Genomic DNA, 19,589 nt, shown 5'->3' with positions numbered 1-19,589 from the left:
TGTTGATTATATTCAATTAGACGTTGATTAATGGCTTTCTGAAATGTTTCTTGAAAATGTATTTATGTAAGTGATTAATTGTTTTCACAAATTAAGTAATTCAGAGTTATTATGAAAAAATATAAGTTTTGGGTATAATAGAAAGTTGAAGAGCTTTTATGGCCTTTTCAACCACAATAAATATACGAGGTCTGTTCAAAAAGTACCGGGAATTTTCGTTTTTTCAAAAAATATTTATTTATTCGTCTACATTAATGTGGTCCCCTTCAAAGTAGTCCCCCCAGATATAATACACTTATGCCAGCGTTTTTTCCAATTTTCGAAGCACCCTTGATATTCACTTTTTGATATGTCCTTGAGCTCTCAGCGATTTTCTTCAATCGAGGAAAACCGCCGTCCTTTCATGGGTCTCTTCAACTTTGGGAATAGAAAAAGTCACACGGAGCCATATCTGGTGAATTTTTGCACTTTGCAACACTTTATTTCATTTTTTACGCAAAATTTAATACAAATTCTTTGACTTTTCAATTCTTCCATTGTAAAAATCGCCGAGCTCAGAAAAAACACGTCGAACCTTAGCGACTACCACAGACAAAATAAACAGTGAATATAGCTGAAAATTTCATCATACTTTAGGGCATGTATACCAACACATAAAAAAAAAAAATTGACAATCAGACACTCCAGACCCGCGAAATTTAATTATTAGTAATTCCGGGTACTTTTTGAACACACCTCGTATACTTAATAGATTGCAGTTTAAGGAGAATTTGATTTGAAGTGGGTAAAGTGATATTGATAGTAACTACTTTTTTTGAGAAAAAGTAGTACTTAATTTAAGTGAAGAGAATCAAGAATTTGTTACTGGCTAGATTTTCCATAATGCTGCTTTATTCGATTTCAGTATGAAATTTTCAGTGCTATCATAAAATCATTACAAAATTATTCTGTGCATACTACTGTTCATGTGAAGAATTTAAATATAGAAGCAATGCAGTATGTACTAGATGATTACTTCCTGCTTTCCAGAAATCTTTGAATAATTTCATAACGCTACTTCATATTATTAATGCGCTGCAATGTAATTTGAATAATTTCATTATAAAATTCTTTTATGACTAAGGCGGATTGCATAATATACTCGTGAAAGTGAAATGGTATTTCCACAATTAATTTAGTTATTTAATTTAAGACTGCGTAATAACATACTTTGACTAAAAATTCATTTAAAATAATAGAAAAACACAGAAAATTTAAAACTTGAATGATTGAAGTAACAATGGCATTTCAGGTGCATTTTGGTTTCCTAAATAAGTTAGGGACAAACATATTTTTACAACGCACAAGATTAGACAACTCATTTTTTGTCTAATCATGTTTACTTTGATGAAAGCATAATTACTCTGAAACTGCTAGACCTGCCTTTCCAAAAATTCGTCAGTTCTTCTCGTCAATACAAATAAAATTCCATGAATCATTCAAATCGGTCGCTAGGTCTCCAAAAAATTGAATTACCATTTTTGAAACTTTTGCCCCGTATCTTTCAAACGGCTGAATCTGCCTTTGCCAAAAACTAATCACCACGCCTCCTAGTCAATCTCGTTGAATGTTCATAGGAATGTTGCATTTGTAATAATTCAATTGTTCATTCGTGTTCTAGAAATCGTCGATGAGAAATTGTATCCACACATAACATACACACACGCACACCGCACACACACACTACATCCATTTTTTCCAAGGTATGCCAAAACGTTCAAAAACCTTTGAAACGCATAGATATGCCAATTTCATTTCGATTTTTTTGCAATACTATAACTTACCCTACGGGAAGTTAAAATTAGAAATACATATAGGTAGTATCTACGTTTAGATAGTATAGTATTAGAAGTATAGTTCTTCACGTTTGGCATCTATTATCAGTAAGAACTGGTCCCTTTTTCTTACACTTTAATCAGATAATCAGTCGCTGTATACATGGATGCTTCAAACAAATTCTTTGCTCGCTTTTGAATCTCATTAATATTATGAGGAAATTGATATTCTACTGAACGCCAAAGCTCCTCTTCATTAGTGATTAAAGCTATGGGATTTGAACCAGAATATCCAGGTTTGATGCCCAGCTCGGAGAGCCTGATGTCTTGCACTAATAAAATTTCACTTCACTAATAAAAAAATTAGTATTACAGAAATTGTACTAATAAATTTATCACATATAGGTAGGGCAGCCGTTTGGGTTGCTACCTGTAATAAGATCCGTTTAATCCGATTTATTTATAATATGTTCAAATATGTATTATGCCACCACAATTTTTGGTGGTTATGAACTAGCAGTCTAGCACCATATGGGAATAAGCACCTCATATTCAAAATACCCGATAGTTTTTATTGAAATTACCCAAAAGCTATTAAAGAATATGTTTCTGCACCGTATTACACTTATTTATTCCGCCTTCATAATTTTATATGAATAATTTGTAGGTATTAATTCGAGAAAATACATATCGCCGTCACCTGCGTCGTTCTTTAATTTATCATTCGACAGTGAAGCAACAGTAAAGATATGATAAAACTTGTTTTTAGTCGCCGGACAAACAAATTTCGACAGTTTGGTTCGTTAAGGTCATTTTAATATCACGTTTTCTGCTGCTAATGGACAATAACATGCACTACAATAATAAAATCAAAACACAGAACAAGATTTATAGAGTACAAAAAAGCGACAATGGGTTTGTAATGTGTCTAGTATACATATCCAAAATAGGTAAAAAGACAATGGCTTGACTTTCAAGGTCGTCTGACAGTCAACTTAAATAAAAATAGTTTTAACATAGTGTAATAGAGTGATTTTAGAAATGATACTGGTTTTTAATCGTATAATTTGATAAAATTCATGACTGAACATATACGTAACGAACACCACTTTTTATTTACACTGATATTTATATCCAGAAATATTATTTATAAAGTTAAATTGAAATGGTATGCTCAGAAATGCAGAGTATAACAGTTGCATATCATTTAATTATCAATTGCATTATTGCCTAATCGTTAGCAATTCAGATCCAACTTAATAAAATCATATCATGAAGGTTTTAACTAGATTTTAGTAACGTTAATTTTTTTGAAAAAATCTCAAAATTCTAAATGTTCTAGGGCCTAATCTGTATTTTGAATATTAAACATCTAACTCTGGATATGCATAGGATAAACAAATATTTAAATTGTCTTAAAAAAAATTACATATCATTATTTCTAAACTTTCCTGTATGTACTATTTACGGATAACTTATTAAATTTGTTTACTTATTTTTAAAATTTGTTTTTCTTTCAATATTGAAAATATGAAAAATTAGGGGTCCATGGCAACTTTCATGGGGTCCCCACGGTAGGGAAAACAAAATTTGGGGGTCCACTAAATAAAAATGGAGGTCCCCAGTATATTTAGAAATGATTTAAACTTTAAATGTTTGTATTGAGCGCGAAGCCAGCCACCCATCAACCTCGCATATCTCAGAAACTATTGAATGCTTCAACTCAAAAATTTGTTCAAATTTTAGTAAAATGCAGTAACAATGTGGTATTTCAAGTTTCATCAAAATCGAATTATGCATTTTTGAAAACATACAATCTTGTTCAATACCAGTATTGAGAGCGGAGCCAGCCACCCAACAACCTCGCATATCTGAAAAACTAAATGGCCAACTTCAAATTTTGGTCACAAATAATAAAAAAAAAAAATATGAATTGGGCTCCGAATTGAACGCGGCATAATCCGGCCAAAAATTGATTTTATAAAAACCCGGATCACTTGATGGAAATCCGCGACTGTTCTGGCGAAACTGGTACGTGTGGTCACTTTAATATAGGGGGTCCATAACAAAACAAAAAAACATTGCAAGGGGCCCATGGCACGAACAAGTTTGGGAACCTATGATCTAAACCCACATTTAAATTAAAAATTAATTTAGTTAATAATTGAAGTGGCCTATTATTGTATTGGAAATATGCGCATCCGTGGTATTTCTTATGCACTTTCGTATCAATAAATATTTGTGATTCAAATTTTTGTTTATGGAATTTTGAATTGCATACTTACTAATCTTGTATCTATTTTATTGATATTATGGATATTTTATAAATATTGGTACACTTCACGAAACCAAAGAGACCAAACAATATGTATGTCTTACAATTAGAAAATTTATGCAAATACCGAGGTGATTCGTTAAACCAGAAAAATTATTTAGAACAAATTTGGTGTGTTTCACTTACCAGTCATCGTAACGTTGACGTATCCTAGACCTACGTGGGCTCCAATTCTTGCGGAAATTTTCTCATTGGAAAATGCCCGATATGAAGCAGTTACCTCCGTACACGCCACGTGCCAACCGGCGCCCAACAGCCACTGAAAAGACATTATTATTAATAAAATTAAAATAATCATAAATTATAAAAATACATCTAATTTTATTTATATAAAATTAAATATATATATAATATTTATATTATATATAATTTTATTTGGCAGAACTGGTAATACCGGGATGGAGGAAATCGATGTGTCATTAGACGAGTTCTTCACTATTGCATTATAACCTTGTAATTTGAATGTTTCTCTTATTACAGTTTACGACTAATTTAATGACAAAAAGTATGATAGATTACTTTTTTGAATAATATTGAGATATAATAAATGTCTGTAAAGTCCCATAAATCGTGACGCTAATTATAAAACCTGTGATATGTATTTTTCAGTATTTTAATGAACTTATTATAGCATTGGAATTAGTGACGCAAATTAAAAATTGTGATTTGATAGACATTGAAATTTATAGGACGAAATTACAAAAATTAAGCATTATCTACTGAGCTATCATATATATCCATATGGATTTCAGTTTACCGAGCATTGATTCCAGTGTAAATTTTTCTTAAAATAATAGTATCTATCAATAAGCTTTCAACATGTTTAAACCAGGCGCAGTTTTTGATAATGTAATATAATATATATATATATATATATATATATATATTAAAACAACAAGTATAACAACTCTGTGCTCAACTTAATTAATAATTAAGTAAAATTTCTTCCAATCAGTGATGTCCAACTATCAAGTTCAAACTGGCACTAGACAGAAGTAAGTATACAGACAGAAGAAATACTAAATCAAATTGTATAATTGAATAACATATAAAGCTATTTATTATATTTAAACAATTGATAAAGCTCGTCTTAATCATTCATGAATCCGTAAGTATTTATTTCCTAAGAATTTGTTTGGTATCTTTTCTGTTAAAGTTCTTCGTGTATCTAATATTATTGAATTTTTGAGCAAAAAAAATAATTCGGAATGTGTTGTAAAATTTATTAATATGCCTTCGATACCTTATTTACCAATTATTTGGGAGATAATTTTCCAGAAAATCTTCCTTATTTTAATTATGGAAGGGTTAGGCATATTGCTAGAAAGAGAATTTGTTAGGTGGTATTTTACCCGAAGGCTACTTGCTTGAACTTTCCGATGTGTAAATCATCGATTTAATCAAAAAGTATTTGATTTGTATATGAACTACCTGTCTAACACTCTATTTTTACCTGTCTAAGTGACAGGAAGGTGTTTGTAACTGCCTACCTGTTAACACGTTTACCTGTCTAATTGTCTACTTGCCTGCCAATCGATTTGCTTACCATTCGACTTGGCTACTCTACACTTTTCTACCTTTCTACCAGTTTACGTGTCCACCTTTTTACTTGTCAATCTTCCTATCTCTCTATCTTCCTATCTATCTTCTATATCTCTCTATCTTCCTATCTCTCTATCTTCCTATCTCTCTATCTTCCTATCTCTCTATCTTCCTATCTCTCTATCTTCCTATCTTCGTATTTCATCGTATCTATCCCTCTATCTCTATCTTCGTATCTATCCCTTTATCTCTATCTTCGTATCTCTCCATTTATCTCTATCTTCGTATCTATCCCTCTATCTTATCTGCGTATCTATCTCTCTCTATCTGCGTATCTATTTTCTATCTTGTATCTATCTCTCTATTTCGTATCTATCTCTATCTTCTATCTATCTTTATCTGTCTACCTTAAACATAAACCTAGTAACGAGAACATGCCGCAAATGCTTAAATACTTTCAGTTTCCAAGAAATTTGACTTCCGCCTATTACAAATATTACCTTCTATTGCTTTTAATAAATTCTCTCAATGTTTGCACTACTATTACTTGTGTAGGTACTATTAATCCATTCAATTAATAGCAATATCTTGTTTCGTTTGAGGTCTAGAACTAAAACTACTATTGAAACTTTTTTTTTAGAAATCTTTATGATCACATTGCAACACTGGCAATAAACAGTTCAATCAAGATCTTGGTATTCTAAAGTAATTCTGGTACGTCTTTATATTGAAGATAAGTCGTTAATGAACGCTCATCAGCATTTTATTGGCGGCAATTTCTTGTACAAAGTGATGAATTACTGAAACCATACGTTGGCCGTTATCGTATAGAAAAGCGTGTGCTTGTTACTTGACATTAGAATCGCAACCTGGTTACTCGCTAGAACGTGATAGAATATATTAAATGAGCCGAACGTTGCGCATTGCGCAAAATACTATTAGGCAACTTATACACTAAATGGACGTTATATTTACGAGCATTATAACTACTTACATGCCCATGCAATGCATTCTTTATTATAATAGATGCAGATAACTGGCGAGATGTCGGCCAGCAGCACAAAATGAATTGAATGTTTTCTTATGAGCATTTCATTAGTCACAATCGTACCATAAATAATACCTACTATAATGCAATGTTCCAAATGCATGCAAATTGTAATGCTCAATGTTTGGAATGTGCAAGTATCGACATGAAATACTGTCGGATGAAAATTTAAATTATCAGCCGAACGATATTTATTGATTTGAAATGGAATTATTTAAATCTTCCAGCACGTCGAATTTGCAGATAATGTGCATTGAATTTGAAAGTAATAATATATAGAACTTGCAGCAAACACACAGATGCTGCTATTGATATTCGTACATATTATTAGTTGATACTAAAAATAATTTAGCACGTCAATCCACATACATATATGTCTGATATATGCGATTTGATAAAGAGCTACGTTTTACATAAAAAAAAAGTTTTAGTGTAGAGACGTCAGTCATATATGTGTGAAGTGTGACATAAAAAATAGTGTATGAAGAAATTTTGGCAAAAGTTTTTTACTTAGATACATTAGGTTTCCTTGATACATTTCTAACTAAATATTCCATTAAAAACAAAATACTAATTTACAAAATTATTATCAAACCAATTTAGACTTACGGCTTACAACTCTGAGTGCGGCCAGTAAGTCAAATATTACAATTTTTCAGAGATCCCAGAATAAAATTTAAAAACAGATTGCAAACGTCCCAAAATTGTGCGAATAACAACCATCGAAGAAGAGATTAAGCAGTATTGCACCAAATACAAGAAACCGACTAACTCACCAATTGCCGAATGATCTGCTCAGGCCACTACCACCTAAGCACTCAAAAACAAACTCTTGCAATAAAATACTATAGAAAATTAATTGAATGTATGTATTAAATGAATATTGATTAACGCCAATTTATAAAGAAAAATTACAGGTATATCGCAAAAATCAAAAAGATTTTATATTATCTTACATTTCAGGACATTCTAATATACTTGGAAATATTTTATTCTAACAAACGTAATTATTTTTGAAGTCTGTTGAAAACTTTCAAATCATCCAGCTCAAATGTTCGACTTGTAATACTTTGGTATATAATGGCTTATATTTAAATACTATTTTTCTGCCATATTTCCAAGAAAACGAATAAACTGATCTGAAAACAAAAATTATGTCTAGAACCCACTTAATTTTAGGCAAAATAGTGATTCGAAGATACATACATATTCAAATATTCGAATCTGTATTAATTGAAATCTGAAAAATGTGTTATTTTTGGTAGGATGTTTTCACCAAATGTTTGTTACTACATTTTGCGGTTTACTACCATTATTAAAAAATTTTAGAAGTAGAAAGAAGAAGAATACTCTAGATAGAAAAGTAGAATCAGAAGCTAAAATTATGTACTAATTAAAATGTAATTAAAATTCCTTAAAAATTGGCTTCGCTCTTTGGAAATTGTTCAAATCATCATTTCCACAAAGATTGAATAGGTAGGGTATACTATATGAAAATTATTTCAAAAAACACCGTTCCTATAAATTAGTGTATAATTAAATAATATTCAAATAAATATATATATATTTAATATACCTATATAAAGATAAATCACCAATATATCAATCTATTCATAAATAAGCGCATATCTCTATAGATATAGATAAACAAGTATGAGACGTATCAAAATATTATCTGATATGCCATTTTGAATAAATTTATTTTTTATTTATATTCAGGTGGCAAAGTAATGCAATATTATTGATGTGTATGATTGAACCATATGCGTTTAAAATAATAAATGTGTACGCGAGTTTTAAACGCGGAATTATGTTCAATGTCATGACATCCATTAAAGCAATTTCAAATTATTCCGCTCAATGTTTGCACTGAATAACCCGAGGTGTTCTTTGAAAAATCCAGCATAGGTCGAAGACCGTCCTTGTTTGAAGCATCGCCGAATATAGTCAGACAGACATTGAATGAAACATGGAACATGGAACATGTCTGAGTACTCGAAATTGTTGAATTCTTAAAAGTGACGCGCTATTATGAATTCGTGATACCAGAGTATTACGAAGACATTTTATTAAATTTTCAGTAAACCTTGTCCATGGCATTCTTCTGGAGATCGACAGCCGTCACAGCGATCAGTCACGATCGTCTTATAAAAACATTGGAAATTGGGAATTATGGAGAAAACGGATGTATTGCATTTTACAATTTGAAACTTTGTTTGTTCGATAGAAGGTGAAGATTTATTTAATTTGTACCATCATGAACTAAGTTTATGGACTTCATTGTGTTCCAGCTATACTAGAAATCAATAATCTACTTGTTTGTTAAGGCAAATTGCAGAAAATTCAAATTTTTACAAATTTGAAAAAAAATAAGATTTACAAATATATATTTAACTGGCTGATCCAGCAAACATTATTTTACCATGAAAAGTATTTGTAAATAATTTCTAGAGAATCCAAAAACTGTTGTTTTAAACATTTCAAAAAAGTTTAATATTTTGAGTTTCTTGTATTCTTTTTGCATATAAATAAAATTACTTACTACAATAAATAATATTCATATAAAACATCCTAATAAATTAATTCGAACATTATCTATCAAAACCATTTGACGTATGAGCGGCATGCAATTGTTTCATGCAAATTACGTTTTTATAAAAAAAAAAAAACAAGTTTTTATGCGGTTTTGAAATAATATCTCACCTTTCCCACAATCTCTAGCCAAATCGGTTTAGCCGTTTTTGAGTTTCAGCATACCTAACATTTTGTAGAGCTCTATTTTTATATATAAGATAAGCGATACTTAAAAATGATTCTATATTATTGTCCTGAGTATCAAGCCCGACATACCCAGTCAAAAGACCTAGTCTCGGATGCCTAAACGCAATTCCTTCTCTACACAAATAAACATATTTAAACTCGATGCGTCAAGATATAGAAAGTTTATTCTAATATTTCGATTTACAAGCATGTATGATTAGAAACGAAAAGCAATTTTTACATCATGAAAACTGATCATAAAATTTTCTTTCACGAAAACTGATCTCTGAAACAAAAATCCGCCGTCAGAATTTTCTGCTTATATTTTATATTCGAAGGAGTGAGTTGGCTCATTTTACATTTTTTGAAGACTTAATTTCTGCAATTTTCCTAATGATATATTTCTAAGCTACTAATGTATCGTTACAAATCGACTAAAAAAATTAAATTTAATTATATATAATTGCATCTTTATTACATATTAATTATTATGGGATCAAGAACTTTTCAATGAACCTGAATAAATTCATACATCTCATAGTAAGAGTATATATCGTGACAAGTGAGTCGAAATTGAATGAAATATTGCTAATTGCAAAAAAAAAAATATAATTTGCACCTGAAATGATTTCACAGCACTCAGAGATTTATAGCTTATCACAGCTACTTTTAATACATTTTTAATTTAATTGCTAAGAAATACTATTTTATTTTAGAATTTCTTGTTATGCCGATAAAAATATTTAATTTATTTCCATTTCAGAACCTCTGGAGCGTTTAAATAACGATAACATTATGGCAAATAAACGATCATATAATTTAATATTTGTAATTTCCGTAGAAGTTTGTAATAATATTTAAATCGGATTCAGTCAACCAGTGTGAAAACGCATTTCGACACGCATTCAGCTTCTTTATATTTCAAATAAATTAATAATTTAATAAAGTGTTTATTAATTTTACATAATTATAATGCCATAAAATTCACCAAAACCATCAATTTAACAAATTGCCTAAGTTGACGACATGCTTTGTAAATAATTGCTATTTGGTTAAAAATGTTGCTAAAATTTAAATATTGTTTGCCTGTACAAAAACAAAATCGCATATAAAGGGAAATGTATACTAAGTCCAAGTAAAATGAAAGGTAATATTGAGAAAGATTTGTTAACATTATGACCATTCATATTTACTAACATTATGACCATTAATTAACTTACGACAATAAAATAGAAAACCATCGGAGTACCTTTGAATAAAAATAATCAAATAGATAGGACAATCATTGATTTACCATATAAAAATGCTCACCAGTACAAACTGATTGTTTCTTAGAATACAAACAAAATGTACAGAAAGCTTAACAACTAATTTTATTTGAACTTTTGAGTAATACTAACTCATTTTAGTTTGAGATAGCAATTTAGATATGATTTTGAATGAATTGATTCAAAATAAATTATAATATATTGATTACTTACCTAAAATAACGCAGCCAACAAACAAACTTAAGGTGACGGTAACAAACGTGGTGAATCTCTGAAACAAAATTAGTCATCGATAAATGCGTTACTCATTTATATTATAATTTATGTGAAATATGATGTCAACATCTATTGTTAATGCTCCACTGATTAATAAGTTCAAAGCAATAAATTAAATATTATATAGTATCGAGAATTATCATACTGCTTTTCAATTAATTTAAATTATCATATCAAAATGGAAACACTTCATTACATCGATTTTTGATCAGTTTACTTGAATATGCTTATCCAATGTCAGTTGCTTTGTCGAATTTATCATTCTAATGATATAATAATTTTAATTACATTTCAATTAGCATTTAATGATAATTAAAAAATGAGGATCTATTTATTTAATAAATATCTGTAATAAGTCAATCGTGTGAAACTTCAATGAAAAATGAATTGGAGTATAAGCAAGAAGTATAAGTAAGAAAATATCAGATAAAAAAATATGCACAAATTTTGTTTGTTAAAAAATATTACTAATTGTGAAAAATGGAAAATATGTACTAATATTCTTGAATAAAAAATAATACCAAGAAAATGGATAATCATGAATAAAACATGTGGGGGAAGTAGGGACAAAATGACATGGTTTTTGTTTTTTTAATGACATTTAATTGATAATTATCTTTTTTTATTGTTCATAGCTTGTTCCAACAGTCGGAATATATTTTAATCTATAAGTTGAAAGTGTTTAATTTAATTTTATTGATATTGTATCTATTTAACCAGTTCCAATCGTTTTTGCTCATCTTTGATTAATTGGTTCATTGATTGCAAGTAACAGTCTTTCAATTAAGTAGGAACTATAATAACATGTTTATTAAGAAAAAATGCAACCAACTACAAAAACCGTTTTGTCAACATAGTATGGACAAAATGACCTAAGCTAATAACATACTTAGATATTAATTTTAAGATGGCAGTTCACAAATAAATCGTTTGGAACTCTTTGGAACATCAGCACATGTAGCATTAGGCCAAAGGAAACATCATAAATAGCTTTGGCCAGGCTCATAACGGGGAAAAAAGTCTTTCCAACAAATTACAGACCATTGTTTTTACCAATGGATACTTTGGTCTGGTTTTAAAAGTAGAGTAAAAGTTGAAAGCCAATATCATCTTTTACAAGTTTTAATTTTAGTTTTACGTGGTTTCGAATGAAGTACTACTGTAGAACTGGCAAAATAATGGCATTTTGTTCATAATATGTCATTTTGCCCAAAAATAAAAAAAAAAATTATCATCAAGCACCTGGTAATAGTAATAAAATTGATTAAAATCACTAGTACTAGCATAAATTCAATAATTTTCCTCAAAAAACAAGAGAAAACGAAAATAAACTTTTGAAGACGCTACACACTTTTGAACTGACTTTTGACCAGACTGACAATAAAGCTCAACATCTGACATGATTATTATTATAGCTCTTCGTGGTATGCAAGTCGCGAAAACGTTATTAAAACCAGCCATATTCTAAAAAGGACCATTGTGTCATTTTGTCCATATATACCATTTTTCAGTACTTCCTTTACTTCAAGCCATAAATCGTAATTTTTTATTTGAGATGATGAATCGCACATAAGTCATTTAATAAAATAGATTAAAAAATTTAAATAAAACACGTTCATGGAAAATGCAATGCTTGAACATTGCAAGAAGAAAGCGTGTACCAACGATTTTTTTTTTATATTATTTTCATTGGCCTCGCTTACTCGAGCATTTAGCCACCTACAACATATTTTAATTTCATTACAATATTTCAATTTCAATACAATCTTCATGTTCATACTATTTTTCTTATATAAATCCTATTCTTCTTCCTATTTTATATATTCTATCCTATTCTATGTACTCTTCAACGTAATTTCATTCTTCTTATTCCTTCTTTTATATCTTCTATCTTCTTACGTCTTCATTACTTCCATTACTTCCATTACTTCTTTCATTACTTCTATTCAATTTAATTTTTATTCTCAAACCTTTTTATATACGATTAAACTATTTTTAACATTATTTCAAACTATTTTTAACTTTATTTCAAACTATTTTGTTCAATGCAGCCTTTGTTGGCAAACACTGATCTACAATTGTATTGCAATATTTTCAATTCCTGTGTCATTTCTGTCATTTCGGATTAGTTAGGTTTATCTGATCTCTTTCCATCCGATTAATTATGGCCATTAGCACTGTACCAACGATTAATATTACGAGTTACACCACTCTTCAGAACAATGGTACAAGGCTCGGCGCGCAATAAATATGAACCTTGACCACTAAAAATATCAAAGAAATATGCTTATATATGTATATAAATTAACTATTATTACTGACCTGTTTTCGTACGCCAGGGAAGACGAGCAAGAAAGCGAGGTAGAGCGTGCCGAACAAAACGCACGCGGCCACCGTGTGGACATCTCCCGTGACCGGGGTGCGGTTGTTGAAGCCATACAGCGTGGGACCGCCGTCGCTGCGGAATGCGTCGAACCAGCCCCTCATGTCAGGGGCCGCTGGCTGAAACAATCATAAGAAACAATTTAGTTTCTATCATAAAGAAGTCAAATCATTGAAATATTAAATTCATGATAATTTTCATTAGGCATTTAAATCTATGCAGTATTTATTTACTCTACGATATGGGTTTCCCAAACTCTTGTGCCGTGGATGTTTTTTGCTTCGTGATGGACCTCCCTATTTACTATTGATGTGGATATTATTTTTTTCATCAGTTTGAAATTAAAACCGGAAGAAAATTTACTCATACAAATACTCCATTTAACTTTAAAAGGAAATTAATTTTAAATGAGTTTTTGAAGTCAACGGGAAAGGCCATTGATTAAAGAAAATAGATATTTTTTTCTATTCTCTATTTTATTTACAACTGTCCAAGTTAAGGACATTTAGTAAATTTGGGGAATTTACAATTGTCAGTCGTAAAGGGATATTGTATACTATATTGATATGTTTTAGTATTAACAATATTTTAATGATAATGATATGATGATAACTATTCACTTATAAATATATTTATAAATAATATATTTCATAAATTTTATAAATATATTTATAAATAATATATTTCATAATTTTTTCTGATAAAGATTGAATTAACTTAGTTATTATTTAGAAGAATACTTCTAAATAATAACTAAGTTAATTCAATCTATCAGAAAAATTTATGACTTAGATCAAGTGGCGCTTTTTTCTAATCTACGTCGATAGTTCTCTGTTAATTAAGGAGTTGACTGGGTGACTGATGAGCTTGTTCCTATATTTGTGTGTTGTTTTTGTTATTACAACTTTTATGGTAGGTGTGTTTGTGTCAAGATGAATCAGCCAGTTCGAGATATAAAACAAACATTCGTTCTGAAATTTCTGTATAATTTCTATATTAGTCTTATGAGCACCTACGTCACAATAGTATTTCATAGCACCAAATTGGTTTGAATAAAGTTTTATACAAAAGCAGCTTATTGTACGAGCTTAATCTGGATTTGGTTATAAAGCTTTTTGGTTTTTATCTCAAGCTGTTGCCTCTTTTTTATGTAGATTCGACAATTAAGTTTTCTATCGAGGTATATGTCGAGATATTTCATGGTCTTCTTGAGGTACTTTAGTGTTTCTTATTAACTTGATGTGTTGTGATCCAGTACCGTGGACCCCCAAATTTATTTTTCGATGCAATGAATGGCTTGAAGTTTGTCATGGACCCCTTGCGGTTCATGTGGACCACTTTGAAAATCTCTGCTCTAGGCCAACATTGCACTATAGGAAAAGTGAATTCATAAGCAAAGTGCGAATAAAATTCGTCCAATGTAGATTCCGCAATACGGCGCAGTCAATTCCGCAAATATTTGTTAACCTTTTATGATATATTTCGCAATTATAATAAGCATATACAAACACTCACAGATGATGTGTTTATATTATTATGTGGGTTGGGTAACTCCGAAGTTAATTATATCCCATGATATGATTGATTCCATTTTAGAAATTATATTCGAGCGGAAATAACTTCGACAATAAGTCTTATCCAACTACTCTAAAAGTGTTCTTAACTAAATCCTGAATTTTAGAATGTATTTAGAGAAGCCATATAAGACTTATTCTCAGAGTTATATCAGCTCAAATATAACTTAATTCAGAACCTGAATTTGTACAAGTATAATATTATTTTTATATTTATACAAATACATGCTTAACTGTGTCGTTTCAACTATACATTCAATTTTAGAGCCATCATAATTTACAAAAGCTTTTTGCTTTTTGCTTTTTTTAGCTTTTCAATTTACAGAACACCATTTGCATCTGATCGTTATAAATAAATGAAATTACAAAAATGTATTATTAAACATATTATTGAGTAATATGTTTTCTATTGACCTTAGTTTAATTTTGATTACCATTTTGGTAATCATGAATTTTGGCATACCATTTGTGATTTGCATAAAATAATAATTTTCCTAATAATATCTATAAAATACTCGAATACGAATTTCAAATAATGTGATTTGACAAATCCTAATTTAATAATAACAATTACTATTTTGTTAATTAACTATTATCACTATATACAATATTACTATAATCACAACAATATGAGAAATGTAAGTTTACAGCAGCATGGCAATTGGCAATAACGAATATCAGATTTAATTTTACAGAATTTCATTCTCGCTTATTGTTAAAAAAAATATCCATGTGATGCTTTGTTCGTTTTCGAAGCTATTTTCGAAAATTCGATAAACTTATAATGAAACAAAATGAGGGGAGAATAGAATGTTCATTTCAAGTAGTTAAAAATCTTGTGTCATCAATGTTAGAAAATAAATACATAATTTATTTATATACATATCATATTAATTAATTCGAAAATTAAGAATCATTCGCACACGTGACATTATATTGATTAATGGAAATTTGTCTATTATTTTAATTATTACTACTACGTTAAGTTATACAAAGGAAACATACTTCCTCTGGTTACATTCATCATCGTATAATGACGCTAACTACTTTCTATGTACATTAAATTCAAAAGCAGATTTCGATCTAATTTAAATGAGAATGATGCCAGCCAAAATTATATATAGAGAAAGTCAAAATATAATTAATGATAAATGATTATGTAATATCAGTAATATTTCTACGATTTATTGCTTTAAGCGCCAGATGTGGTCCACCTGCAGCACCATCAGGTTATGGACAAGAACTTCAATGTTAATTCATGGTAAAAGTTTAAAAATCTTTAAAGTATGAATAATAATGATAATGATTTCTACACTTCCTGTAAAAAATAAATAATAAATAGCTCTGTATTATTTTGAATATTTTAACGTGATTGCTTGTTTGGCATGGCGAAATTTATATCCCTCTCGGGAGACTTTAGAAAGTAGTGATACATGTAATAGTTGGGATATAAAACACCACGATTAATTAAATTCAGAAAATAATGATCGAACTTATTAACTAAATTAATTTTAAATTTGCCCCAATTGGTCAAAATCTTGACCTCTATTGATTAACATATGCCTGAGTATCTTTGGATATAGTAGTTTATGTTCACATTATAATTCGAAATAAATGAAAAAAAAACGTTTAATTTTAATCAGATAATTATTAAAAGATTTATTGACATTGAGAAAAAGCATATTTAGTTAAACGTTAATAAAGACAAATATTGCATTCTTTCTGTGAATACTCACTTTGTCAATTCTAATCTTTTGTTTGTGGCATTAATGTAATTTTAAATTTATTAAAAATATCAATGTAAAAACAAAAACGTATGCAAATATACTTTGATATGCTATAAATTTATAAGTTTAACTATATATTTTTGAGTTTAAAACCATGTCGCTCATGTCAGACTGTCTTAGTGAGTTATTGGTATGACCCAAGAATAAGTAAGTCCATTCACGTGCTTTTATTGAATACGTGTTGATGAATTTCATTTTCTGAAGAGAGATTTCACATTATTCAGATGTCGCAAAAATCAAAACTTTCACCATGTATGTATATACAGTATTCTTTGCAGTTGATCAGCAGCAATTCAATTACAAAGCATATAATAGCGTTGGTGACTCGATCAATAATCATTTTTATATCTTGTACTGAAAATACGATAATTATTTCCCGCACGACATCAAACAAGGTTCTTGGCTTACTTGCGGTTAATTATAATAGCTTATGTATCAATAGATACTGCTCTATTATTGGAATTTCGATTCAAATATTTATTGTTGGCATTAGCATATTTGTTACACAGATATTTTATGGTTCAATTTATTGCTATAAATTTTATTGCAAATATAATAAAATATTTGTATTATATACACAGATATATATATATATATATGTTTGTAAATACATACACATATGTGTATAAAAGCAGTTTTAAATGAATACTCAAAATATGCAAGATAGTTCACAGATAAGTTCGTTTCACGTTTTCACGTTATTGGAATCGATTTGAATAATTTAAATGCTGTTAATACAGTAAGTAAAATTGAATTTAATTATCGATTAAATAAACCTACATAATTAAATTAAAATTTCGCTAAGCTTTTCGCTTATATTTTTTGTTTGATGGCCATATCTCTAACCATATAAAGAATCTTAAGAGCGCATTGTCATGCAACTGGCTTATATTCAATAAAATTTCTCACTTTTTACTTTCTGTTCCGCATCAAAAACATATATGTATGTATATACATAACTATCAACAATACTCGTAAACGATAATATTTTTTGTTACGATAGAACTGTTATTAATATTATAAATTAATTGAATAATCGACCTCTAGTTATGTGTATCTATTTAATGTTTATGGCATCATATGCTTAAAATAATATTTTTGATATCATTAGCCACAATTAATGAAGAATAAAAATATATAGCATGCATATAATCTTTAGTTGAATATTTTCGAAATTTATTTTAACCGAAAAAACTAATTTATATAAGTGCCATGAAAGTATCAATTTATATATTTTAACGAATGTTAATGAATAAATTTATAATGACTATAATGTGTCCTAATATACCATTACTTTATCCTTTATGTTTACAAAAATTTAATGCAATTTCAATTTATATGCAAAATTTAAATCGACTTATCGATCGTGCAAATTTATAAATTAAACAAGAAATAGAGAAAAATTCAGCAGTTGATGTAGACTTAATTCTATTTAAACGATACATAAAAAATTCAAAATAAAATAAACTAGTGGGTGTATGGTATCGTGCCTCAAGGAAAATTGCTGGAACTTCCCGTACGTAACGAAATGTTCGAGAATAATAAATGTTTTCAAATATATTATTATAAATAATACTGTAACATTGTCTAATATTTATAAGAATTATATAAACTGAAATGCATAGTTAAAAATATTTGATTAAAGTATATTAGAACTTAAGTCAGAATTACAATTAAAATTTGAATTATTTTCGATATATAAAAAAAAAGTTTTTAAAAAAATTTTAAAAAACAAAAAATTTTTTTAAAAGCATTTTGTTAAAACAAGTAGAAAGGTTTTTGAATCATTCAAATCAGATGCTCCGATCTCTCAAAACCCGATTTCTATTTTCTGCACTCCTTGCTCTGTATCTCGGAAACGGCTGGACTGCCTATATATTAAAAATCAATATATTTATGTATCCATAATATTATAATCCAAAATGAAAGCAAGGCAGGTCACAACTTTGGATGTTATGAACTTCGTTGGTTCTTCAGGAAATATAAAATAATTTTTTACTAAAAAAATACATAAAATTGAAGATAAACCCAACTTGCGTTACCAAACTCATATTATTGCGGACATTGCCCTGATACAATTTTCCTATGGGCGAAACCACACCCGAGATTGTGTAAAAATACCTATGCGTAAACTCTTCAGGCAAATTCATAAGTGCTGGTCTTTAGTTTTTTATCAAAGCGCTGTATATATTTTTAAATTTCGGATACTTTATTTCCTGACTTGAATCTTCGTTAATTATATCGTTAGCTTTTTTTCAAAGCAGCAATGTCTGTATTACGATATAGATGATATAATAAGCATATGATAATGACGCTAGTAAATTTAATTTAAATATGCCACGCTACATGATCACAAATTGCTGTTACCTCAATTCACGTCGAGTCCTTGAAGATTTTCTTCATAAAGATTTATTACGGTTTTGACGGAAGTGTGCATCACATACGAACTAGTGACATTTAAAGAATGAATTTAGGTCGACAGGAGGAGGCGATACGAGAATTATGCCTCTAATAGGATCGTTATTAAATGTTTTTTGCCTTATCATAATTGTTAAGAATTTCTGAAGTACTTATAATTTACGATTACGATTTTATTCTTTAAACAGTATTGCTTTCCAGGTTTTCAAATTGTAAAATGTTCTTTAATTCTCTTGATTGACCCCATAGGCTCGTGTAACTTTCATGTCACATTGAAATTTTTTATATTTTACAAATAGTTATGGAATTTTTGATTCTCTACTATATTTGCAACTGTCCAGTTAAGCACAAGTAAATTGTTGATTTATAATTGTCAGCCGTAAT

At 29.2% G+C, this 19,589-nt stretch overlaps 1 protein-coding gene across 1 annotated transcript in view; it reads right to left on the bottom strand.

Moving 5' to 3' along the window:
• LOC113385789 overlaps positions 1-19,589 on the bottom strand; it is a 39,235-nt gene that overhangs the window by 16,362 nt on the left and 3,284 nt on the right. The window contains exons 2-5 of the mRNA XM_026623624.1: positions 13,366-13,545; positions 4,276-4,408; positions 1,948-2,146; positions 1,210-1,214 (exon numbers count right to left, since the gene is read on the bottom strand). Of these exons, the coding sequence (XP_026479409.1) occupies positions 1,210-1,214; positions 1,948-2,146; positions 4,276-4,408; positions 13,366-13,545 (517 nt within the window). The remainder of the gene's footprint in view (positions 1-1,209; positions 1,215-1,947; positions 2,147-4,275; positions 4,409-13,365; positions 13,546-19,589) is intronic.

Source organism: Ctenocephalides felis, unplaced genomic scaffold (assembly GCF_003426905.1).
Source record: "Ctenocephalides felis isolate EL2017-DRISC unplaced genomic scaffold, ASM342690v1 CF-g0.4_SCAFFOLD_03571, whole genome shotgun sequence".
Taxonomy (NCBI): Eukaryota; Metazoa; Arthropoda; class Insecta; order Siphonaptera; family Pulicidae; genus Ctenocephalides; species Ctenocephalides felis.
The sequence above is the reverse complement of the archived record's forward strand: the minus strand, read 5'-3'. Positions and strand labels throughout refer to the sequence as shown.